This window comes from Galleria mellonella, unplaced genomic scaffold (genome assembly GCF_026898425.1).
Source record: "Galleria mellonella isolate WM207_F2 unplaced genomic scaffold, CSIRO_AGI_GalMel_v1 utg63, whole genome shotgun sequence".
In the NCBI taxonomy this organism is placed as follows: Eukaryota; Metazoa; Arthropoda; class Insecta; order Lepidoptera; family Pyralidae; genus Galleria; species Galleria mellonella.
In genome coordinates, this window is record NW_026442130.1 from 3,924,336 (window position 1) to 3,941,673 (window position 17,338).

Below are 17,338 nucleotides of genomic sequence, written 5' to 3' on the forward strand. Positions count from 1 at the left end.
GCCTAGTCTAAAAATTAACAATTTAAATTTTACAGATTTCCTATTTTTTTAATGGGTGCCATTTTTAATGACATGTGATGATAAGCGAAGATGAAAAGGCAAGTCAGTGACGAATTCAACGATAAATTAGTCACGATAGTTTCCAAAGGGACTACGGGAAAGGGACCACGTGGAGGTCGACCTGATAGGGTATATTGATAGCAATGGGGACTAACCTCCCCATTACTAACAATCCCTTCCCTCCCAAACTTCTTATTTACAAGTAGTATTCTAATTACTGACTGCATCCTTCCTTTAACGTGAATTATATATATAAAGAATTTTACATACTAAGTTAGTATATAACCTACCCGTATATCAAATTTGGTTCAATACCGTTCAATAGTTTTTGCGTGAAAGAACAAAACATCTATTTATCCATCGTTATAAACTTTCGCATTTATTATAATAATAGCGTATAGGAACGGTGACTATTGTTATTTCACCTGTCGACCCACAGAATTCCTCATCAGATTACAGTACGATCATTGAGCAATAAGTAAAAGTAGTTCGAGATCAAGCCAGTAGCAGCCCACGCCGGTCCCACGCTCGCATATTACACACCCATTGACCAATGACCAAAACGGTCACCTACAACCAATACGGTTAGATATCCATTGAAATCGCCATATTGGATCTGATTTATTTTTATCGATTGCCAATAATCCGCCTGGTGACAACACTTAATTTAAAAAAGGAACTCGAAATTTAGATAAAGAACTCTATAAATATATACATCCAAGCTCTAAAAATGGTATCCTATCTAGGTAATCCTAGACAGAGAATTCTATTGTTTTTTATACATTTAGAAATAGATTCTTTATCAATGATTTACAAATAGCTCTTAAAAAAACTTTATTTGATGGAATCTGATCATAAACTGTTTATAATTTACTAATTTTACCCACAACTTCATCGAAATATGTTCATTAACCGGGATAAAAGTAGGCCTATATCCTTCCCCATCGCCTATAATATATCTAAACCAAATTTCATGATGATTTGTCAAGCCATTAAGATGCCAAGAACAAACAAACAAACCAATGAAAGCAACCAACCACCAAAAAACCACCTTCACACTTATAATATTAATGAGAAGTAAATATATGAAAATAAATAAAATTTAAAAAAAGTATATATAATATTCCAATATGCTTGTATTAGAATTCATCATCACAGCAAATTCTCTTACTGCAATATACATAAGACTATTTAATTGAACAGTGTTGCTTTAACTATTATCATCGTTATCAAATCAACTATTAACTATCCACTGTTAAACACAAGACTCCTCCATAAAAGGTTTGCCAGTAGTTATGAAATCCATGGGAAAGGAAAGGGTGGTCTATTCCATGCCGGGACTACATGACATAGTGAAAATTATTACAATTGGTAATATTTTATTCTGACTCCGTCATCATACGAAAACATTCAAACAACTATTTTGAAACTTTTTTAGATAAATTAACATTAAAAAAATATCTATATAATAACCATTTTTATTTCTACAAAATTATTGTTCACGATTCAAATTATCCTATGACTGCATTCAACACCTAACAAGTTTTATAGATAAATGTATACTTGGCTATTTCGGTAGGATTAGCAAATTTTGTACGATTGAATCTTTTCTAAAAACACATATGGAAACGCGTTTGGTGTCAAATGTGGACCAGCTATTATAAATGATGTCATTTTGTTTCTATTTAATGACCATAATTTCCAAAATCGTGTACGACTTTGTCTTTTTTTATTGTCAAACTCGTCTTTACTTGCGTTTCCTTCTGCGCGACCGTAATTATCCTACTTATCCGAACAATTTACATATTTAAGAAAATAGTCTATGTCCTTCTCCACTTTAAAAGTATGCTTATATCAAATATCAGAGTTAAAAGTTTCGGTGCCGCAGCCAACGATGTCATGCAATACTAAAGGCATTCATCATCATCATTATCACCATATCAGACGTTAACTGTCCACTGCTGAACATAGGGCTTTCCCTAATTGGGGATTTGCCAGTAGTTGCAGCTTCTTGGCTGATGTTGACAACTGCAGGGGAAATTAATGGTCGAAGTAACTACCTCGACCATTAATTTCCCCTAATCTCCTCTTACGACGCCCACGGGAAAGGCAGGGGTGGTGCATTGTATTCCGAGACTACAGGGCGAAAAGACTACTGAAAGCAGTATTCCCGCATTATTGGTCCTTGAAATGTTATGTCAAAATTTTATCTCTACTACTCGATACTCTAATAATAATATGTATATAATAATACCCAATAGATATTACTAATACACTGGACAGGCAATTTAATATAGTGAATTATTTAGTTCTTCCTATAGAAAAGATGTTTTTTGCTTAAATCCATAAACCGTTATTTGCCTCTCTTAATATCCTGAGAACAAAAAGGTATGGTCACAAAAATATATGCTTACTTCGTCATCATAAAAAAATCGTAGTAGCTGATAATTTCACAACCATATTGCACCCTTCACACCAAAATAGAATGCTCAACTTCAAAATTTAATATGTAAAACAGAAGTGCCTTTGAAATATGGACAATTTTGTAGAGTTTCCCTCTGATAGTCTAGGTATAGGCGCTTCCATCAAAAGAAATTAGTGCCATGCAATATGTATCTATTGATGAGATTACTGACAAGTAATATAATGATCTTCGACTGATTGACTGGCGGGGCAATCATTACTTCGCTTTCTACAGTCTATTTGATAAATGACATTTTTACTTTAATAGAAATGTGAAAGTGATCATATCTGTTAATTCTGTTTAATTCTGTTATCATATCGAAGAAACCGAAGCTTTTATTAATGAAACAAGATTTCATTTTTATTCCAAAAACGTCAATAAATGGTAGCTAAAATGTTTGAAAATGGTTATCCTGTAATCGTCATTCAAATTTTATCGAAAGGCTAAATTTTTTACGTACCATTTTTCTTTTTATAAATATGTCGTGACATTACACATTTAAAGCTAGTAGTTACCACGTTTCCCCCTAAGGGAGTTTTGTCAGTAGTTGCCACGTTTAGCAGGAGGTTTAGCAATCGCAGTTCAGCTTTGGAATTATTTTAAGAGGGACGATGCTGCCCATCTCTCGTTTTTCCTTAGTCGCCTCTTACGACACCTACGGGAAAGGAAGGGTGGCCTATTCTATACCGGGATCAGACAGGAAACAAGCAGCCTCTCGAGATATCTTTGGGATATTCTTGGTATATTCTTACTCACTCACTATACGGAGACGGCTGTTAATTATATGTAGATATAATTGTACAGTATGTGTGGTCGCTCTATTAATTCTATCGCATATAATTACAAGCAAGGTGTGTTACCATTACGGTATACACTTGGTACTGGTGCGTTACCGGCTCGTCAGTCGTCACTCGTCACGGTACACGGCTATATTTGTACCGTTTTTGTTAACTGCCTGTCGGAACAAAAAAGTGCATACTGGATTCGACTAACTCTTATTTTATTGCACGTCACCGTATGAAAGTTTAAAAAAATAATGTTTCTTCAATTAAGAATGAAGAACTAGTTGGCTTTTGGCCACAACAGAAAATCAGTGTTTTGCTCTTTTGAAGGGAAAGGAATAAACTGGTTTGTCACCATTTTGTGTTACTGTGGCCCATTCATGAAAGGAAAAGATGTATATTTGTTTTCCTTTCTTTGTATATATATACTTTTTTCTCTTATTTTGTGCATGTATATCTATGTCTGTTGTTATTTGTGTGCTGTTAATGATGCAATTAAATTATATATCTATTTATAATATTTGACGACCGGTTTGAAGGTCCATATCTTAACCTTCAAATGGAAACACAGTGAATTTACAGGGTACAGAGGAATAACACCTGAGTCCTCATGAATGGCAACGCATGGGGGGTATCACGGGCGAAACAGTATACTCTTTTATGTCCATGGTACTGTTCAGATCTATAGGCGACAGTTGCTACTTTCCATCAGGTGAGCGGTTAGCTTATTTACCATTCTAAGTTACATAAAAAAAATTAACAAAACGCAGAACTGTGAATAGAAGGCATAAGTAAATTAAACATATATCAATAATTTATGATCCTAACAATAAGTAAAATAACCATCTCCTCTCCTTAAGAGGGGAGATGTGAATAAAAAAAAAAATAATAATCATGCTCAGATTTACATGAGAATATCCGCAAAAGAACCAAAGTGACTGAAATAGGTCAATGGATAAATAAGCTGAAGTGTCAATGGACTGGTCACATAGCTCGAAGAACCGATAAACGATGGAAAAGAATAGTGGCAACCCCATATGGGCAGACACAGTGTAGAACAACTCCCCACTAGGTGGAATGACGACCTTAAATACATTAGAAGGAGTCAGTGGATGAAGATGGCTCAAGACCTTTCCTTATGGCAGTCTATGGGAGAAACCTATATTCAGCAGTGGATAGATGATGATGATGATGATGTCTCAGTTCATCTTCACTGTCTTTCAAATATGAAAAGACAAGTAAAACAAGCAAATAATATCAAAGCAATAGGATATGCATATCTCATATCTCGAATTATCATTGCTTAGGCACGTTCCAATGTTTGCCGCTGTTTAGCTGTGCGGTATTTGTTATAAGCGATTGTATGTTTCTGTCATATGTACGGCAAGACCTGAGTGCGCATGACGAAGGATCGGGTCATCTGACGGATACATGAAGAGGCCTATACCCAACAATGGGTAAACCTGGATTGAAATAAATAGATGTTTCTATTGCAATCTTCGAAATCTTTGGGTACTATTTTGACCATTTGAATTTATTATCATCGCAAATCTTCCAGTTCTGGATATAGCTAATAAGATGTTTAGAAGATCTAGTTTTTTTTTATACCACTGAGGTGGCAAACAAGCATACGGCCCACCTGATGGTAAGCGGTTACCGTAGCCTATGAACGCCTGCAATACCAGAGGTATTATACCCATACCCATGCTGTAGTCTCTCGGGAAAACCTCGGCAGGGAGCTCATTCCATAACCTGAGTGTTCGTGGGAGAAAGCATCTCTGAAACCGCGTTGTACGCGACCATTTAGACTGTAAGGTATGAGGGTGAACTCCCTGTCGATGGCGAGCCGTCCGATGATAGAAAGTGGCCGTAGGCATCATATTGAATCTAGTGTTTGTTTGATTAAGTAAATCACGTTTAAACGATTGAACGAATTTGAAATAAATACGAGGACACAGGTACACCAAACTCTATGTTACATTAATCTAGAAGTTTCTTTTATCCCCAACTCTTGGGTTTGTTACGTCTTAAAACCAATAGTCAAGAAATTTGAAGATCAAGAAGAAGAGTCAAGAAGATATACATATACCTACTATATGGGATGGGAAAGGACATAGATTACTAGTTATCCCAGCCATCCCATGATATATCCCTATCACAGAATCGAAGTCGCGAGAAAAGTTATTTTTTTTATGTAACTTAGAATGACAAACAGGTTGACGGCCTACCATATGGAAAACAGTAGTCGCATCTAGGCATGAACGGCACCATAGATATTATAGAATATTCTGTGATATATTTTCTGTGTTGCCAATTCTAAAGATTGTGGAATTATGCCTCCGAACCCTATAACTTCACTGCTTTATACCACTCTTCAGTTACACACTATCAGGTCGACCTTCCAGCGGTTCCCCCTGGAAACCATTGTGGTTAAATCAAGGGGGTTTTGTCACGATGAGCTAACCGACCTGCTTCTGGGTCGTCCCTTACTGGTGCCCCGCCAGTGTATACCGATAGCGGAAGCGGGGTTACCATTTCATTAACACCCATAAAAAAGCCCATGCAAACGACTTTGGTACAAAGTCTTTCTCTGGTAATAAATCCGCTACCACTTCCGCTTCCGCTTGCAACTTGTCCCCTAGTCACGCCTCCAGCAACACTCGAATATCACGCACTAGTGTGTTAATAAAGCACGCATAAATACGAGCAATTGAGAACTGGGTATTGTATTTCAAAATTAACAGTCGTTTTCAGAGCGCGACCAGCTACAATTTATTGACCGCGCTGTGATGTAAATTAACTAATAATAAAATTGTTGTAATAACTGCCATTCGTGATGTCGGTTTATGGCTAATGAAATTTATCATTCTCTTAATTAAGTACACTTTTATATAGCAGTGAAAAGAATTCCACGTTTTAGTAGTGGCTTTTAATAGATTATCAATTAACTTAGATATTCTATAACTGTACAATTTTGATAGTTTTTGAAAAAGATAGTTTACTACTTTCTTATACAACTTAGAATGCATTGAATGGAATGAAACATGGCATAACAAGTATATTGTTTCGCCCATGATACCCCTCATGCGTTGCCATTCCTGAGGACTTAGGTGTTATTCCTCTGTACACAGTAAATTCACGCCATATCCCACCCTTCAAACCGAAACACAGCCATGCAAACACAGCTGCTTCACGGTTGAAACACGAATGTGTCAGACGTACCCAAGCAATCGACTTTTGTACAAAGTCTCCCTCTGGTGAGTCTCCCTACTTATTTGTATTTACTTTTTAATAATACATTTGATAGTATTAATGTAATTTAATTTTCATGCAATAAAATTTATAACGACGCCATTAAATTTAAAACTCCATAAACCTCATTTATTGCTACATATAAATTATATTAATATGTATATAAGCATCAAGTCACCCGGAATCTAAATACGGAATCATGGCCAGTTCGTCACGAAGCTAAACCCGTAACTTAGACAATTCACGATTTAATCAATGTCATTTATAAGTAGTGTTCGACCGAAACCGTTTTACAGCCGAAACCGAAACCGAAACCGAAATTTACTGAAACATATTTAAAATTTCTCTTCTATACTGAAATCTAGTGTATTTTTTACACAATTAGTTACACAAACATACAGAAAGTTAAAGGGTAATAGTAAACACTAATTAAAGTATATAACAAATATATCATATATATTTATACGAGTATGTAAAAACATTTTAAAATTATGACTTACTCTTGGAAATAAAGTTAAAAAAAATAACTTTCAGTTACAACACAAATACACACACAAAGTTTTGGCGCGGCCGAAAGTTTCGGCTAATTTTGAGCCGATACCGAAACTAAGGCCGAAAGTAGAATTTCTGGCCGAAACTAGCCGAAACCGAAACCAAAAGTTCGGTTGGACACTATTTATAAGTTCTATATATGTTGACACAATTCGCCTATTGTACACTGTCGTGGCTCGAATAAGATGTACGCTATATGTATGCATATACACGTATATATTTACATATCCTTGCATGGACATTTGACTTCATACTATCTTATCTTATTAACATAATAAAATGCTAACTAGACAATATCTATACATAGAAAATATTTAAAAATTATATATAAGGGTTCTTAATAAGGGCAATATAATTGAAGCCAAAACATTATATATATATCTATATATATATATATATATATATATATATATATATATATATATATATTTGTCTGTTTCCTAAAGAGGGTTGACGTCAGGCAGGCGACCGGTCGTAAAACTATAAGCCAAATCTTTTTGTAATATGGATAAAAACATATTACGCCGACCCCATACAATAATTGGGATAAGGGTAGGAAGATGAAATGATATAAGCTGTAATCCTATATGGTATTGCAGCATGAATGGGCCGGCTCGACCGGGGAAGTACCACACCCTCACAGAATACCGACGCTAAGTGGTTGCACTTTTAGTGCGATCACATTCCGTATGGTGAGTGAGGGAGTCCGGAGGCCCATCCCATACCCATCCCATACCCATCCCTTTCCTATTCCTAAAATCCTTTCCCCAACCCCGTCCCCCTATCTTACAACACGCAACCATGGCAGTGGAATTAAAAAAAAATAACATACCCCAGGGAGGTACCAGTAACCATGTTGCTGGAGAATCCTCCCTCGAGCAACCACGCTCGGGCTGCCCTGCGTATTCTGTGGGGGGCAAAATTCCGCTCTTTGGAACCAAGGGCAAACGGAGCAAGATTTCTACGGCATCCCCTTCGCTCAATGTGAGCTTCTGCAACATCAGGGGATTACATTCTAACTTAAACGCTGTCCACCATCACCTAGAAACGGCGCGGCCGGCATTGCTCTTTCTAACGGAGACACAGATATCCTCTCAAAACGAAACTTCATACCTGACGTACCCGGGCTATAAACTTGAACATTGTTTTGTTTCGCGTGCCGGTGTATGCGCGTATGTCAGAGAGGATATCTGTTGTCGCCGCCTTGGAACTCTTGAAGGAACGGACCTGTCTATTTTGTGGCTGCGTGTAGACTGCAATGACCATCCTCGCGTCTATGCATGCCTATATAGGTCCCACAGCGGTAACATCGAAACCGACCAACTCATTGAGCACGTCCAAATGGCTACAGATTCCCTGCTCGAACAGATTCCTTCCGCTGAAGTCGTGATTCTTGGCGATTTTAATGCCCACCATACCGAATGGCTTGGTTCACGTACAACCGACTATGCGGGAAGATCTGTTCATGACTTTGCTTTGGCTTATGGTCTGACGCAGCTTGTTTCCTCGCCCACGCGAATACCTGATGTGTTGGACCATTCACCTTCACTGCTGGACCTTCTGCTGACCACCCACCCAGACAACTATGTGATTTCCGTCGAAGCTCCGCTTGGATCGTCGGATCACTGTCTGGTGCGGAGTGAGGTGCCTCTCATAAGTCCGATTCCACCACGTTCTACGGGTAGACGTCGTGTTTGGCACTACAGGTCGGCAGACTGGGATGAGATGCGGATTTTTTTCGCATCTTACCCATGGAGGCAGGTTTGCTTCGCACTGGGGGATCCCAACACCATCGCCAATTCCATCGCCGATGTGGTGCTTCAGGGAATGGAATTATTTATTCCTAACTCTGTGGTACCTGTCGGTGGGAAATCCCAGCCCTGGTATGGAGCCTCTTGTAGAATAGCATCTCGCCTGAAACAGGAGTGCTTCCTAGCCTGGGCCAAAGGTGTGGCATCGCGAGATCCTAACATCAGTGCCCTTAAAAAGAAGTATAACTTTGCCTCTAGGTCCTTCAAAAGAGTTTTGGCCACAGCGAAGTCAGAGCATATTGGTAGAATTGGCAAGAGATTGGCTAGTTTACCTTCGGGATCTCGAGCTTTCTGGTCTCTTGCCAAAGCTGCACAAGGGAATTTCTGTCAGTCATCTTTTCCACCGTTGCGCAGGGAGGATAACTCGTTGGCTCTGAACGCCAAAGAGAAGGCCGATCTCCTTGGATCTCTCTTTGCATCAAACTCGACATTGGATGACGGGGAGAAACTACCGCCGACCATCCCGCGTTGTAGGAGCTCTATGCCGGATGTTAAATTCACGCAAAGATCAGTGCGTAGAGCACTTCTCTCCCTTGAAATCCATAAGTCGAGCGGGCCCGATGGCATTCCTCCAATTGTGCTAAGGACGTGCGCACCAGTGTTGGCTCCGGTTCTTACGCGTCTTTTTCGGCTCTGTTACTCATCAGGTATAGTCCCAAAGTTTTGGAAGACTGCTTTGGTGCATCCGATCCCTAAAAAAGGAGACCGCTCAGATCCAGCTAACTATAGGCCCATAGCTATCACTTCCTTATTCTCGAAAGTCATGGAATCAGTTATTAACCATCAACTGCTCCGGTACCTAGAGGATCGCCAGCTGATCTCAGACCGCCAGTACGGCTTTCGACGGGGACGCTCGGCTGGTGATCTTTTAGTTTATTTAACACACCGATGGGCAGTGGCAATCGAGAATAAGGGAGAGGCCTTAGCTGTTAGTCTGGATATTGCGAAAGCCTTTGATCGGGTGTGGCATAGGGCACTAATCTCAAAACTACCTTCGTTTGGGTTGCCTGCGAGATTGTGCAGTTGGGTCGCCAGCTTTCTTAAGGAACGTAGCATTAAGGTCGTAGTCGACGGAGCATGCTCTGACTTAAAACCTGTGAATGCTGGTGTCCCGCAAGGCTGTGTACTATCTCCAACACTGTTTCTTCTGCATATCAATGATATGTTACAGATCAGTGATATTCATTGTTATGCGGACGACAGTACAGGAGATGCATTATACACCGGTCATGCAAAGATCTCGCGGGCACATACCGATGAGCTCCGGAACAGACTTGTGTCTGAAATCGAAACTTCACTCCATCAAGTTTCGATCTGGGGTGAACAAAATCTTGTCCAATTTAACCCCAAAAAGACACAAGTCTGCGCGTTTACCGCAAAAAAGACGCCGTTTGTCGTATCTCCTCACTTTCAGGGCACTTCCCTTGATAAAAAGTCAAGTCTAGAAATTCTGGGCGTTGATATATCTTGCGACGTCCAGTTTTGCGGTCATCTGGAGGAGAAGGCTAAGATAGCTTCCAAAAAGTTAGGAGTGCTCAATAGGGTGAGACGGTATTTCACGCCAGAAAACCGCCTGAAACTGTATAAAGCTCAAGTGAGGCCACACATGGAATACTGTTCTCACCTGTGGGCAGGAGCGCCACAGTACCAGCTCCTTCCGTTAGACCGCATTCAAAGTCGGGCAGCTCGAATTGTTGACGATCGGCGTCTTACTGTCCGGCTCGACCCACTGAAACTGCGTAGAGATGTTGCATCTCTGTGCATCTTCTACCGAATTTATCATGGGGAGTGCTCTGAAGAATTGTTCGGATTGATACCTGCTGCAAATTTTCACCATCGTACAACCCGCCATAAACTAAAATTTCATCCCAACCATCTGGACGAGTGGCGGTCCTCCACCGTGCGTTTTTCAAGGCACTTTCTTCCTCGCACAACCACTCTTTGGAATCAACTTCCAGCAGCAGTATTTCCGAACCGATACGACAACATAACCTTCAAGAAAAGAGCTTATTCCTTTTTAAAAGGCCGGCAGCACACCTGCAATGCCGTAGGTGTTGTGGGTGACCATGGGCGGCGGTAGTCACTTACCATCAGGTGAGCCGCATGCTCGTTTGCCCCCTGTGTTGTAAAAAAAAAAAAAAAAAAATATAAGTCTGTTTTTATGTTTGTTGTTGTGTAATTGCATCACGTACAAATGGCGTACTTCGATAACCAGAGGGAGATTTTTACAAAAGTCGTCTTGCAAAGATATTGTGTCCCTAACGTATTTCTACTGTGAAATAGCTGTAAATCATGAATTATGTTTTGGTTTAAAGGGGACTTTGGCAGGCAAATTACAGGATACAGAGAATAATAATATAAGAATAATTATAATATATATATATATAAAATTATTTATTAAATAATAATAATATTTATAAAATTTTATAAAAACATCACTGATATTTTTAGTAGTAGCCTGCCAAAGATATTAGAAGCAGTTCAGAAATATCTGGAGTCGGGTTTAATACTTTTATTATAATTTTGTATGTTAGCACACTAGGTTTATAACATTGATTTGGCTTTTGCTGTCATAATGTTGTAATTATTTTTAATGAATAAACAAATAAAAATTAAAAAGATCATCTTAATCATCTTCATCATATCATTACATCATCCGTTAACCGTCCACTGCTGAACATAGACCTCCACTATGGGGGGTTTTGCCAGAAGTTGCCACGCTTGGTAGGCAAGATGGCAAATGCAGTTACGCTTTGGTGATGTCTAAAGAGGGACCTAACTGCACATCCCTCCGCCATTAAATTCTTTTAGTCATCTCTTACAACACACATGGGTAAGGAAGAGCTGGCTTGTTTTATACTAGGATGATACGTCTCATATAAGATCAGTCCTTAAGAATGACAACGCAAGAGTGGTACCATGAGCATCACATAATATTCTGTACTGTCGATGGTGACATTCTTTACTCTTTAGAAAGATACTCTTTATTGTCCAAAACATTACAATATTATATATATATATATATATATATATATATATATATATATATATATATATATATATATATATATATATATATATATATATATATATATATATATATATATTGATAATTGATAATTCTTTATTTAATAACAATTCATACCTAGTTACATCTACTAGCCACCGAACTAGGCTAAGCCTGTATCTCAGTGGTTAGTTAAAAACTTCCTTTGACTTAACATAAGACGGTACAATCTAAAACATAAATACACTCATTTGCAATGTTCAATTTACTTTTGGTGCAACATTGTTAAATGTGGGTAGCATCATATTATTTACTTACAATTACGATTACAGTTTACCCATCCAATGTGAAATATTATTTGCCGTCATTCATGTCTTCAGGCAACGGTTACCACTTTCGATCAGATGGACCGTCAGCTTGTTTGCCATTATAAGTATATTAAAAAATTATCATCGAATACATATTCGTCCAAATAAAAAACACATGCGCCTATATTTTATTTTTATTTTATTGGCACATAAAACAGATTACAACCATAAGAAACTTAAGTAATAATTACATTTGTGATTCGGCTAGGTTATAATCCAATTATATTATGTGCACAGCTTGAGTAATACATTAAAAGAAAACACATAATATAAAAAGAAATAATTAAAATGTTATATAAATATATAAAAGATAAAACTATATATAAAAAAAAACATATTTTCAATCGTATTCTACAAAATAGAAAACAAGTTCTTCCTAATTATCAAATATTTTGTACCGAATATGTCGATGGATTTGTGGTCGAGCAGTAAGTCGTTATAATGACGACACATTCTTATAAATATATTAAATTTACATGTTTCAAACAAACATTTGCATTCCCTGGACAATGTAGCGGTTTGTTTGTCCAACAATGAAGGAACTTTATTGATCCAGACGAAACAACCCCTCGGACGTTAAACAGCGTGCACTAATACATACAGTGCAATAAGATTTGTAAATTAAGGTTTTGATAGCAAAAAGTCTTTGTTAATTTTCATAAAAAAATATAAAATGTAAATAAAAGTGGATGAAAAATTATTAGTAGAAGATATAACATGTGCAATTTACTCGTTAACTTTCTTACTTATAAAAAAATATTTTAGTTCATTATTAAGGCATCTTTTAAATAGTCGTCATAGATCATACTTGTACTTACATTACTACTACACTGCAGTAAACTCCGATATGAATGCTGCAATCGCTAAATATTTTCAGCAGATTAAAACAGCGTCTTCTGCCCTCATAAATTAAATATGTTTGTGTATGTATATGTACGTATTTTGTATATGTAAAGATATGTATTGTTATATACAAATATGCATGTATTTTGAAGTTTATAAGTTACATTGTATTTAGGTAAGCATATTTATTATTTCTTAATAGAAACAACCATACTGTTTCCTTTTACAGTACGCGCACTGCCGCCTGGTAATTAATACTCCTTTCCACTCAGGGTTTATAGGAAGAGAATTCCTACAGAGTTAAGCTTACTTGTTGTACATTTTTATTGAAAATAAATTATAACAATGTATTTTTTTTATACAACTTAGAATGGCAAACAAGCTGACGGCCCACCTGATGGAAAATGGTAACCGTCGCCTATAGACATGAGCAGTACCATGGACATAACAGAGTATACTGTTTCGCCCATGATACCCCCCATGCGTTGCCATTCCTGAGGACTCAAATGTTATTCCTCTGTACCCAGTAAATTCACGCCATATGCCACCCTTCAAACCGAAACACAGCCATGCAAACAACTGCTTCACGGTAGAAACACGAATGGGACAGAGGTACACAAGCAATCGACTTTTGTACAAAGTCTCCCTCTCCCAATGTAGTTATTAAACAATGTATTGTGTACAGTATTGTATGTATTATTGTGTAAAGTAAATAATACATAAAATACTCTTAAAATCTAGGTATAGATACCTCTCAAACCCGTCATAATTATTTTCATGGCCATCCTAATATTATAATTTATATACAACTTATTCTGAATATAAATTAATGGCATTAATTAATTTCTATAACTCATAATAGAACTTAAAAACTATACGATAAACTAGCGTAGCCGCAATTACAATTTAGTTATATAATTTATAGACGTAGCGGCATTTATATATTACTTAGCATTATTTATTTTTCTAAATATAAAAGAAACTAAATAAAGAAGCTAAGTGTGGTGTCTTAGATATTTAAATTGTAATTACAAATTAGTTAAATAAATTAAAAACGTAACGGCATTAATTATATTACATCAACTAAATTGCAAAAAAACATGGCGGCTATTATTCTTAATGCATTTATATTTTGTTACAGATACAGACTGCTGCCCGTCGTGACCGAATGATGAACTGTGACGTAATCGGGTGACGTGACAAAATAGTGGTTGTGAACTCGGCTGACGAAACACATGAGCGGTTGTGAACTGTTACGTGATCGGGCGACGTGACACATGTATGGTTGTGAACTGTGACGTGCTCGGGTGACGTGACATAGTGTAGTGTTTGTGAATTATGACGTGACACAACCGACAGCCATGTACCGGCCGAATTTCTACGAGAGCACATGCTTTCGGTGTAATGAGATTGTGTACCAAGTGGACAGAGTTGGACCGTTGAAGGATTTCACGTTCTTCCATAGTGGTTGTTTTAAGTGCGCCGTGTGTGGGACCAAATTAACTTTAAAGGTGAGTAAACGTTAACTTTTACACTATTCAACAATTTTTACCGCGACTACGTCCGTGTACCAGGATATCTTATATGACGGAAATCACACTTCTCCATTCAAAATATATGAGTACACCTCATGGCAGTAATAATTAGTTAAGTCGTTAAGATGAAATAATAAGAAAGCATGCATAAATACCGCACATTAGAAGTGCATTGTATTCTATAATGTCAACATCAGTATTCAGGACTATAGGTGATGTTTACCTCTTTCCCTCGGAAGGGGGGGGGGGCAGTTTAATAGTCCAAATTATATACTCGCTTGATGTCGATGATACAGCCGTTAACTACTGTCCACTGCTAAACATAGGTCTCGTCCTTGAGGGTTTTTGCGAGTAGTTGCAACGCTTGGCAATTTGGCAATTGGGCTTTGATGATGTTTTAAGAGGGATATTGCTGCCTATCCCTCAACACTTGTGAATATGAAAAAGACTCTATTTTCCGCGCTTAGCCTTTCATTTGGGCCGTTGTGCGTATGAGTCGTGGCTAGTACAACCAACCTAGCTCCGCCCAGAAGCGCAGAAGCTTCCTGGGTTCTTCACAGGCCTCACGCAGCGATCTCACCGTTCCGAGAATTTCTGAACGTTGATGGGCCACAGCCTCACATTTCAGGATTACGTGAGCAGCCGTTTCTTCGGCATCGAAACAGCCTCGACATAGAGGGCTGTCTGTGACTCCTATTGTATATAAATGTTTGTTTAATGGACAATGGCCCGTGTGCCTATCATTATTCTTGAGGTTTTTTCTATCTAGATGTAATTCCTCAACCATTAAATTCCCTTAGTAGTTAATCTACACTATTCCGGGACCAACCAGGACCGAGGCCAACATCTCGCTTAGAATGGTGAAAATATTTCAAACAGCTTGCTTATATGCGTATTTATAATAAAAACATAAGTTTATTGAAGCGTCAAGATTCGTTCTCAGAACATAAAAAGCGTCGACCCATAAAAATGTTACAAGTTTTTCGATAAGAGATAAGGTCGCCTAAAATACCAAATGACCAAGGTCGCGAGGATACGCATCAAGGTCGTGTGGACCTTAATTCATATTCTTAGATATTGTTGAACTTACTTGTGATCGCCACTAGCTTTATCTTACAAATATAATAAAATTATTAAATTATTAAAAACTAAACCATGTCTATACATGGAAATTATATAAAAAATATATATAGATATAATGATCAACTCCTGATTATACATTATATATATATATATTAGATTTTATATGTAATATATTATATTATGTATATTATAATTTGCCTTCTTATCAACATTACGTTATTAACCTTCCTGTTGAAGCTGTGATTGTAATTTATGAATTCTTGGAACATTTTTTTCAAAATGTTTGTTTTAGCTGGTAAAACAACATGAAATGTGTACTTATTTGTAAGATAAAACTTTATTGAGTTATTAGCTGTTTTCCGCGGCTTCGTCCACATGAATCAGTACACAAAAAGTATCTTGTCATCATATCAGCCTTTAACTGTCCACTGCTGAATAATAAGCCTTCCCCATAAGGGCAATCTTGCCAGTAGTTGCCACGCTTAGCAATCGCAGTTAGGCTTTTAGAGATGCTTTAAGAGGGCTCCCCCTTGGGGGATTTTGCCAATAGTTACCACGCCTGGCATGCGAATTAATTACCATAGTTAGGCTTTAGAGATGATTTAAGAGGAACTCTGTTGTCCACGGGAAAGAAAAGGATTTTTTTTAATGGATGATAATGGAATGATGACCCTGCCTGTGCTATCAGTATACACTAGCGGGGCACCAGTGAGAGATGATTGGTGAAGATGAATAGGCAGGTCAGTTAGCCCATCGTGACGAATTCATCGATAAAATAGTTACGATGATTTCCAGGGGGAACCGCGTGGAGGTCGACCTGGTAGGGTATATTGATAGCAATAAGGACTAACCTCCCCATTACCAACAATCCCAACGATAGGTGAGAATGAAAGCAGGCCAGTTGGGCACATCGTGACAAATTCATTAAACGCTTATAACGATAGTTTCTAGGAAGAACCGCGTGGAGGTCGACCTGAGTGAGTATATTGCTAGCAATAGGGCCGACAATCCCCGTTATTATAAATCCCTTTCCCCTATCAATTCGAAGTTGTATAAGTAATAAAATTTCACTTTTTTTTAATACATATAATAATTTAATAAAAACTATACAACATTATGACCCTGTTACACGCCCATTACGAGTAGAGAAAAGCCATTAATGCGGTGAATAATTGAATTAAAAAGTATAACCATACTCGTATGAGTCACATCACATCTGATCCGTGACTGGTGAATCACTTTTATTTATATTTAAACTGTATAATAGTTGAATACGTCTGTTTCGCTGTTTATTCAGTGGCTGTGTATGTATTTTTGTATAAATTTTATCTTGATCAAAATGACTCATTGTGTACATACATAATATTATTATTATTCTATATATTTTTTTATTTATTTATTTATTTAAGTTTACCAACAATTGTTTCCACAAAATAATGTAAATATATATACAATTATGGAGCTTAGAACTAAGTGTAACAATTTTTTTTTAAGCAAACACAGCATATATTGATACATGTATAACAATAAGTACGGAGAAATATATATATATATATATATATATATATATATATATATATA

The 17,338-nt window shown here is 37.3% G+C and overlaps 1 protein-coding gene across 1 annotated transcript in view; it reads left to right on the forward strand.

Annotated features, from left to right (window-relative positions):
* Positions 1 to 17,338, forward strand: part of LOC113521811 (hillarin) — an 87,887-nt gene that overhangs the window by 8,421 nt on the left and 62,128 nt on the right. The window contains exon 2 of the mRNA XM_031909908.2: positions 14,281 to 14,650. Coding sequence (XP_031765768.2) covers positions 14,501 to 14,650 — 150 coding nt within the window. The 5' untranslated portion in view covers positions 14,281 to 14,500. The remainder of the gene's footprint in view (positions 1 to 14,280; positions 14,651 to 17,338) is intronic.